Genomic DNA, 10,313 nt, shown 5'->3' on the forward strand with positions numbered 1-10,313 from the left:
TCCGATGGGCGCTGTCAGAAACTGATAGATTCCTGTGCAGAAAGTACAGAAGAAAAGAAGCGACCCTTGACATATTTTAGAAAAAAATCTGTCAATAATCTTTCCAAAAGCGTTCTGTGACATGATTCTTTATAATGTTATATATAAAAAATCCTCATTTTTCCCCAAGTTTTTTTTAAAGAATAATGTATAAGAAACATATTACTTTTCACATAATTTCATCTCATGTTTGTTCGTGTGTGCTTTACGTGTGTGTCATGAAGCACGTCCACGCCCTTTTAGAGTCCATGTTGAACTCAGCAGGAAGTGTATGCCATTGATTTAATATGTCTTAATTCAAAGACATCTTTTAAAATGCTTCAGGGCAGTTGTTACCATATTCCAAATAATTATTTAAAAAACGAATTACCAAAGTACAGCAGAAGGTTAAACAGCCCCACCCTTAAACCTCAACAAAAAAATAACAATTCTGCTTACAAATTTGATGTCACATGCTTTTCTAACAATACTAAAAATATACAGATTAAAACAAATGTATTTCATTGGTCAGACATTTCTGGTAAAACTGCATACCCAAATTTATCAAACCTTGAAGAAAAAAAAGCATTCATGAGATTTTCTTATTTTTATGTATATATAAAGCATGTGTATCTCTCCTCGCGTATCTCTCCTGCACCTGTAGTAACTAAAATTGTTGTGATTTCCTGCATAAGCCATCATGCCTGTCAGCTTTGTCAAGGGTCTTAATTTGGAATGAATGGAACCACGATGTATGCCGGTTAATGTGACAGAAGCATTACAATCTATGCATTCTAATTGAGATTTACGACATCCCAACGTTTACCTCTGAATTGTGTTGGACGGACAGACCGTATTTAAGAGTGTCTTTAAAAATAATTCAGTCGTATTGATTGCTGAGTAGGCTACACTTACAACAAAACTTAATGATGACAATGTCATAAATAATAAATGTTTAAAACCAGCTTGTGAGTAAATGTGAATTTTCGTTTCCTGTTATTTATGAAACGACGTAACGGAGGGAGAAGGCCAGCACTTGTTTTATTATAATCTTTGAACAGTGAGGATTTCTTAAGTTCAAAGGGTAGCATATGTGGTCTCCACGGGTCGAAGGTCAAACACCCTTGAATACCCAAGGTCACTAAAAGTAACCAATAATGCGTCACCATATTGATAATGTCAAAGTTAAAAGAAATGCCTTGTAGCTTTGTCTAAGAGCCTTACGCATTAATGGAAAGTCACAATTCATGTAACTATAGGGGTATGGTCCTTCATGTATTGTAATTTAAAGGTTATTTGGGATTTTTTGCTTTCACATGTAGAGAAAAAAATCAGGGTTAATATCTAGGCAGTGACGCGCATATATATATATATATATAAGCAAAAGTTGTTTTCCCTTGTGTTTTCGTGTTTGGTTTTAGCATTTTCAGACTTTTCCCCTTCCTTGCTACATGAGAAAAGAAGAACAAAAACTGCGGCTATGTGTTCCAGGCCGACTGCACTCTCAGTCTAATTTCTCTTTCTTCTTCTCCCTGCCCATTGAAAAGCGGAAAGTTTTTTGTGGTTTTCTGGAGAAATAAAGAACTTCTTTGAGAGGTCGGCAGACGTGACTTTGAACTTGGATCAGATCCTGTGTTTCCTGTGGAGAGGGTAGAAATAGTCTTGGAAGAATGGTACATAACGTTCAAACGGCATGGCTTTGAGCTGAGGCACACAGAATTCCCAAAGATTTATACATCCTCCGCCCTATTATTTACAGCTTAAAGCGTTCGGAGGAGAGGAAAGACAAGACAAAGTGTGTTGTGCGTTGGAACGGGACTTCATGGGACTTCGGTTCAATGAAATTGTAAGTAAACCTCCTTTAACTGAATGTTAACATTTAAATAAACGCTCGAATGCTGCACGTAGGACGTTTTCTTAGATCAGAAATGGTCCCTGGATTGGTTTATGTACATTGGCCTGGAATCCGTAATGCAGTAACCCCATGCTAGGATAACTTCAGTTGCACGGTTTGGTTATTGTCAGGGAGTGTACAGTGTAGTCTACATAGGCTAGGAAAAGCTCGCATATACGCCTGTTCCGCAACCACAAAATGCCGCTAAACTTAAATAATGCAGATTCCCTGATTTATTCACGCAGAAAGACCAGGCTCTCGGTCCGTGACGTCACAATTTATTTATTTATTTAATTAAAGGTATATCATATTGTGTTTTTTGACATGGGAATGTAATCTCATCTAAATACATTCAAATGAAATTTTGTTCTTGTATGTGCTCAAATATTTAGAATACTTTGTGTGCGCATTAGATGTGCCTAAATATAAGGCTTAGTGATAGGAAAAATGTAGATGGTACCCTATCTTACAAGAATTCTCTAATTTCTACTGTTGTTGTATTTACTGTTTCAAACCTTATGTGGAGTTTATGGTTCTGTTATAGAGGAAACACTATGTTTCAGACTCGGTCTAACAGCGTTTTGGTGTTAGCTACGAATTAGTGCGTTTTTAATGCAGTAAATTAATTAAAGTATTAAATGTAAAGATGATGTTGATGGCAATGACGATGCTTTATACATTGCCGACAACTCTCCTCTTATTTTTCATGTCAATGAATCTATTTTTAGTAGGCTATTATCCTATATCTCAATAGGATAATATTATATGTAGCTATATATGAATACACCTTTGTTTGTTTTTGATGTGTCCATCAACACTCAGGGAGACACGATCACGTTCTTTATTCAAATGCTGACCACCACATATAGGCTACAAACTGGATGCGAACTAATGTTTTAATTTATCATATTGTGTTGTCATACTCACGTGCAGATTGAGTCAAGGCACCTCGAGCGAGGTTTGTGAGTTTGTTTTTCATTCACGTTAACCCTGTCTGATTGTTGGATTAGCCTACACTATGCAAAAGTAACTAACTACATTCGCTATAACCAAAATATAGCCATTAAATAATTATACAAACTGAAGTGGCGAAGTTCATCAAAGAATGATGGGTTACACTTACTCTTATGAGCCCGCGTGGCAAGTGATTTAGATTTTTTAAGCGGTCTGATTACACGCGAGTATTTTTGCTCTCCTTCCCCGAAAGGCTCTCCGAAAAGTAGGCGGTAATTGTCGGTGGAAGATGGCGATCAGCGATTAGTTGCCAAAGGAGTGCGTTCGATTGGAGGGGCACCTAGGATTGATGAGGAGCGGCGGCCAATGAGAGTGCGTCAAATGAATGACCGGGCTCCAGTTAAAGGGGGCGTAAGAGGAGGTAGTGCCAGTCCACTGAGAAAGAGGGACCCTCCGAGATAAACATAGACAAGCGAAAGAAATAAACATTCCAATTCGAGATGCTTCAAGAACAAGGAAGTCTCAGTAAGATAATAACTCGTATTTTCGTGTAATCCGAAAATTACGACATCGACTCAGTTTCAAAGGAAACGCGCAAAGGAATCTTTTCATTTCGCTGCATTGGGGATTTTGAGTAACAAGTTATCCACAAGAAAAATATAGTCTAACTTAACACGCAAAGCTTTTTTTTCCTATGAGCGGATCGAACTTCATCGCCTCATGTCGTGTTCTCAAATCTGGAAGTTAATATTCCTGTAGCTCATTCGATTTTATTTTGTTACATGTTTTGTTGAAGCGCCGCGCATAGACTGCTTGAAAGAAAATTGGTTTTGCTCAACGAAAGCATGTTACTGGACGCTGGGCATCAGTTCCCTGGTTTGGGAGTGGGCTCCTTTGCCAGGCATCATCACTCCTCCAGTGAGATGCAGGACAGAGACTTGAGTTTAGCGCAGAACAGCTTCGTCGACTCGCCGCACATGGGCGCCTTCAAACTGAACCACGATCTCTCGCCCGGACAGAGTTCTGCATTCACGAGCCAAGCGCCCGGTTACCCCACCGCGGCTCTGGGCGCGCACGCGGCTCATGTCACATCATACGCGAGCTCGCCGTTTAACTCCACGCGGGACTTTCTCTTTCGCAGCCGTGGATTCGGGGAATCGTCACCGGCGGGAGGCCAGCACGCACTCTTCGGCCCCACTGGCGGCTCGCTCCATCACTCTCACACAGACAGCCAAGGCCACATTCTGTTCCCTGGCATCCACGAGCAGCATGGATCTCACGGCTCCCCAAACGTGCTCAACGGGCAGATGCGACTCGGACTACCGGGGGAGGTTTTTGGGCGATCAGACCAGTACCACCAGGTCTCCAGCCCGAGGACCGACCCTTACTCAGCGGCTCAGCTGCACAACCAGTACGGCTCCATGAATATGAACATGGGGATGAATATGGCAGCGCATCACCATCACCCCGGTGCCTTCTTTCGCTACATGAGGCAGCAGTGTATTAAGCAAGAGCTCATCTGTAAGTGGATCGATCCGGAGCAGCTCAGCAATCCGAAGAAGAGTTGCAATAAAACTTTCAGCACCATGCATGAGCTGGTCACACACGTCTCGGTCGAGCACGTTGGAGGACCCGAGCAGAGCAACCACATCTGCTTCTGGGAAGAATGTCCCCGGGAAAGCAAGCCTTTTAAAGCCAAATATAAACTGGTCAATCACATACGTGTGCACACGGGAGAAAAGCCTTTCCCCTGCCCGTTCCCTGGATGTGGCAAAGTCTTCGCGAGATCAGAAAACCTGAAGATCCACAAGAGAACACACACAGGTAATTATGATATTTATTTCTGCTCGCGCTTGTCACATTAATAGCCTATCTGTAAGTCTTGCGTTTGTTTTGGAGCTACAATGGTCTTATTTATAACCCCCCAAAATAGTATCGCAAATAGTCGTTCTTACAAAAATAAGCTGATTATGGTAGGTTGATGTATTTTTAGACGTTGAGAGCGCATACTTAAATCGACGCTTAAAGTAGATTTAGATCTTTAAAAGAAAACGGATGCCGTAAGCACATATGCAATTCGTGTAAGTGAACGCGGCTGAAAACGATTATGTTTGGTAAATACCGAGTAAATGCGATGTTTTGCAACAATGTGCTGAATTATGTAAGAGACTGTCGAGGGTTTGTGGTTCATAAACTTTAAACGGGTCAAAGGCGACTCGAGGGCTCATCGCGTGCGCAGAGCAGCCGTAAATCTCTCTAACCGGTTTAATGTTTGCGTGGACCAATGCTCGAGCACTCGGGTGACTACGTCAGGATTTTGAAATTACTCCAGTTTGTGCATGTTTTTGGCCACGTTACGGGGTATTTTAATTGTTGTTAAAATTAGAAACAATGCATACACTAACAGTGGTACACTTTATATTCATGAAACCATTAAAAACAACGATTAGCTTAGACCATACATCTAGACGTATATACTCACACGTAGGCTACATAGGAATTACAAAATGAATACAGATCATTACCAACACAAAAAGGACGACATAAAAATAAGAATATATTTCCTACTTTAGGAATGGGCGATATGTGGGCCTATTGTTATTCTTTCCACTGCATTGACAGTCTATGTGTTAGACAGGCCATTACCAGGGTTGCACATTTAAGCAATTTCCTATTTAGAATACACGGAGGTATTGAGCCTTCTATTTGTCAAGGTGTTAATTGCATTTTGATTATTTCTAAGCAAATGGCGAAGTTCTGTGTGGGGCTGACAAAAGCTGAACGTTGAAAATAGGAAATGGTGTTATGTGACTGATTTCCCCCTTATTTTAATTTGGGTTTGTTTGTACAGATTGCTAAATAGAGTAAATTCTCGCAAACGTAATTATCAGCAAAATTAGATTTTCTATTTATTTATATTGTTGTAACCTTTACGCTGGTCATATTTGTAGATGTGGTTGTGTGACCCCCTGTGTCGTTGTAAGGCGTCTCTGTTTTACAACTACGTGCATATGAAAACTTCTTGAGTGATTTCATTTCAGGTTATTTAGAATGCTACGCAATTTATTTCATTTTATTTTTAGTATTTAGTAGAATATATATACATATATAACCAGAATGGCAGATTTCGTCTATGTTGTGGTGTGCGCTGTTTTTGTTGTGTGTTCTTAAAAGCGGAATTAAACTTTAAACACTAATCGTGTGAATGTAAATACGGTTTTTCTTCTCAGGGGAGAAACCATTTCAGTGTGAGTTTGAAGGATGTGATCGGCGCTTCGCGAACAGCAGTGATCGAAAGAAGCACATGCACGTTCACACGTCAGACAAACCATATCTTTGCAAAATGTGTGACAAGTCCTACACTCATCCCAGCTCTCTTCGAAAGCATATGAAGGTAAGTCCTCCAGATTCCTCCAGATTCCTCTAGAACACAGAATGAGAAATATATTATGCATTTTTGTCACAAAATGTTTACTTCGTGCCACTGTGTATTTATAGCAGTAATAAATTGAATCACAATTAAAATAACACTAGCAAACCTAATTCAATTATAAAATGCATAAAAGCTCATTGGCTAATGCATATTGAAAAAGTTAGAATTGACATGAAATTTTCACTCATATAGCCTATTGTCATATTGGAACGAACTACCGATTTGTCTAAATTTTACTCATGAACAGTTTTAGCAATAGGCTACACGCTATTCATGATTCATTCCAAAGATCATTAATTATTTATTGTGTGTGTGTGTGTGTGTGTGTGTGTGTGTGTGTGTTTTAGGTTCACGAGTCATCCCCACCTGCATCTGACTCGTCGCCAGCGGCAAGTTCTGGTTATGAGTCCTCAACACCCCTTGGTCTGGTGTCCCCCTCCACTGAGACCCAAAGCAACAATCTGTCGCCTTCCTCAGCGGTCCACAGTTCCAACAACCACAGCAGTTTATCGTCCAATTTCAGTGAATGGTATGTTTAAGACTGTGCCATCCCAGGAGGAATCCTTTCAGAAAACCAGGAGATCCATATACAGCTTGTACAAAACGAACGCTCCTACTGTATAATATGCGCTTGTCCAGCAAGATTAACATTCCCACATCGACAGAAGTACCGTGCGCAAAAGCACTAAACGTCCTCTTTTTGTACATACTATGCGCTCTCTTTCCCAATGGTTGTGATAGAATTTGTCGGGTTTTTGGTGTATAGATGTTCCTTCAATGGTTGCTATTTCTCTAACTGGACTTTTTAGTGCACATATTACCATAACGTTGTATTATCATATTGAATATTGTGATCCCATTATGGCAAACTGATTGTAAACTAAACAACTATTAACTGGAAAGAGTGCCAAAGTCAACATATAACGAAGACAGACACAATATTTGCTTGTGAATGTATATCTTAGTTTGCTGGGCTTAACTTGTGATGTTTTGTGCTTTGCAAGTTTGAATTGTGAAATATATTTGGAAGATTGTGGGGCAAATTAATGTCGTACCGTTAAATATCTGTAACCACGCCCTTCTTTTTGTAAATATCGACTGCCATATTTATCCATTTGTAATTAAATTATGGTATTTACTTGCTACAGATGAAACAATATTTATAAAGAATGTTTCTTTACTATAAATATGTACAATTATGGGCTGAACAGGGGCAGTTGTTTTGTTATATGTGTTTTTGTTCAAAGTTTGAGAAGTGTTTTCTCCATGATTGTGATAAAAATTTTACTGCATACAGATATAATAAAACGTGGTGCAAGTGTACAATCTTTACAACGCGTCGTGTTCTTTCCATGTTGTCTACGCATTATATAGATAAACTTTGACAACTTTTAGGCCTTTTTTTGTATAGGCTAAATAGACTTTAAAGCAGAATTTACACAGTGGTCTGAAAGCAAGAGGCATTCAGGTGTTTGTGTAGTGTTGGGTAGATAGTGTTGAAATATCTTGCCACACACAATTCGACGCTTCAAACACGAATGATTTCAAGCACTAAAGGACATATTTCAGCTTTTAAAAGAAAATAAAAAAGACAGAAACATTTAAATAGAACATTCGCAACAATACACAGGAATACTGAGAGCAGTATGCAGAAAATTTATACACGGGAAAACGGATCTGACTTTTATAATCAGTACTATTAATATAAACCTTTCCGCCACTGTTCGAGTGCTCCATTTTATTTTTAAGACGCATGTGTTTAATTTTGGATCATGCCGCAGTCGCTCTTCCTTTCACACTTGGGATAAAATAGAGTTTGAAATCAAGTGGCCGTGAACTTGAACTCGACTCTGGCACTCTTGTCAAGCTCTGGGGGGAAAAAAACTTTTTTCCTGCAGAATTAAGAGGTGACTGGCAGTCCCTGCGACTTGTTCGCTCAATTGTAACCCGGATTTTCTATTTCATTTCGTGTGCTTTTCTCAGCGCTCAGAGGATGCATAAACACCTTCAGATGGGAGAATAAAAAAGCGTAATAAAATACATTTAACAGGGGCATTTGACATTATGCAGAAACATCAAGGAATATTGTCGCAGATTATTTTTTCGTGTATGATGATATCACTGACAGCACGAAAAGAATCCTCCAGCATGAGTAATTAATAGACTGGAGGTACTTGAGAGCGATCGTATCCGTGTCACTATCTGTGTTAAAGCTCTAGTGCAATGTGTAGAACTTTAGACGGTGAAGCATCAGATTAATATTCATGTGTGTAAAGCCTGGGGGAAGGGATAGGCTGTTAGACGCTTTTCCTATTGTTGTTGACTGTAAAATCACTACCCGGTGCCACAGTGTGTTTTGAGATTGGCACATGAACATAATGTATACGCTACATATTTTATTCACGGGAAATACAACTTGGAGCCACCCACAAGAAGCCAGTTGGTCCGTTCAGAAATCACCAGAACACTGATTATTAATGTGCAGTTGCCTATGGGCTGCAGGGTTCAATCTTTTCTTGCGTTATTGGCTGTTGTTTGAATCGCCCACTCATTGGCTTGTGTTGGTTATCCGCCGGATATAAATATTCTCTGTTAAGGCATACGTTGACATAGTTGTGTGTTGGTGTGTTGACCTGTTTAGGGGAGGATGGTGTGACCTGTAGGGAGAGTGAAAGGTCAGCGTCCTGCGGAGCTTGGATGGCGTTTCCTTCGCAGCGCATGCTGCTCTGATATTGATCCGTGTAGAAAAACCTGCCCACCGAAAAAAAAGTAGGCCTACTTTTCAAGACTGTACATTCCACTTTCAAACAGACTTTATTATTTTTTAACACGCAAAGTTTCAGAATTTCTTCTACGTACAACTGAAAATTCAAAAGGCGTTTTGATTCAAATCATTATTTTATAGGATGTTTTAACAATGAAATGTATAAACGAAACAAATATACGATACGACACAATAATAGGCTAATAATAATAATAATAATGAATGTTTTCATTGTGTGCTTGAAAATGCATTTACGTTATGCTTCAAAAGTTGTTCTGGTTTGTTTGTTTTTGCTTTATGAGACTGGTGAGGGCTGCCAACTCCCGCTCGTAGAGCTCATACAGCGGAGCTTTACAATTTAACAGACCAGAGGGATAGGGGCCATCTACAAACAAAACACTGACTAACACTATTGTTTTTTTTTTTCTTCTTCTTTCTAAATTTCACCATTTACATTTCACGAAAAAAAAAATATATATATATATTTTATGTTAGATTTTATAATGTTATAAAATGTTAATAACACCAAAATGTTAACCAAGAACTGTAATTGTTCCTAGGCGGCGGAAATAACCTCACTCTCAAAGATTAGAGAAATGGCTGCCTTCATTTTCCAGCCGATTTCATCCACACCTGCAGAAATATGCGCAGACATATATGCGCAGTCTCTTTCTCTCTCTCTCTCTCTCTCTCTCTCTCTCTCTCTCACACACACACACACACACACACACAGACAGAGTAGTCCCACTGGTTTTCTCACACACAGAATGCATTAACAGTGTACTATGGCAGATTTTCCCCCAACCTTGATTATTGCTTCTCTTTTTGTTATAATTAATTTGGAAATGTTTTCCCCCTAGAGAGATCACCAATTCGAGAGATGTTTTGGGATCATATTATTTCGCCTTATTGTACCCCTGTCTTAATCAGTTTTAACTGTAGTTTCTTTTGTAAAATTAATTCTAAATGATTTTATTCGTATTCAACTTCGTATGTACGCATTTGTACATATAGGCCTACATATATGTTTATATATATTTTTGATTATTGTAAGACAAAAATGTATCAGACGTATGTGCCAAATGTGCCTTGTGTTATAGTCTCGTTAAACAACTAGAATAATGTTTCACAATCATTATAATGTTTATGAAACAGTCAAAGCAGCTACCTCTTTAAGTCCGGAAAGATAGAAGATAATCAGGTCGGACGTTTTAGTTAATAACGTGTCCGCAGATCACAGATTAAATCAG

The 10,313-nt window shown here is 39.1% G+C and overlaps 1 protein-coding gene across 1 annotated transcript; it reads left to right on the forward strand.

Annotated features, from left to right (window-relative positions):
* Positions 1–3,119: 3,119 nt before the first annotated feature.
* Positions 3,120–7,631, forward strand: LOC107694587 (zinc finger protein ZIC 2-like). Its single transcript, XM_016494284.1, has 3 exons — positions 3,120–4,690; positions 6,097–6,260; positions 6,647–7,631. Exons 1-3 carry the CDS (start codon positions 3,712–3,714, stop codon positions 6,836–6,838), a joined length of 1,335 nt encoding a protein of 444 aa, XP_016349770.1. The 5' UTR covers positions 3,120–3,711; the 3' UTR covers positions 6,839–7,631.
* Positions 7,632–10,313: the final 2,682 nt, after the last annotated feature.

The sequence above is a fragment of the Sinocyclocheilus anshuiensis genome, unplaced genomic scaffold (genome assembly GCF_001515605.1).
Source record: "Sinocyclocheilus anshuiensis isolate Anshui unplaced genomic scaffold, SAMN03320099.WGS_v1.1 scaffold3163, whole genome shotgun sequence".
Lineage (NCBI taxonomy): Eukaryota > Metazoa > Chordata > Actinopteri > Cypriniformes > Cyprinidae > Sinocyclocheilus > Sinocyclocheilus anshuiensis.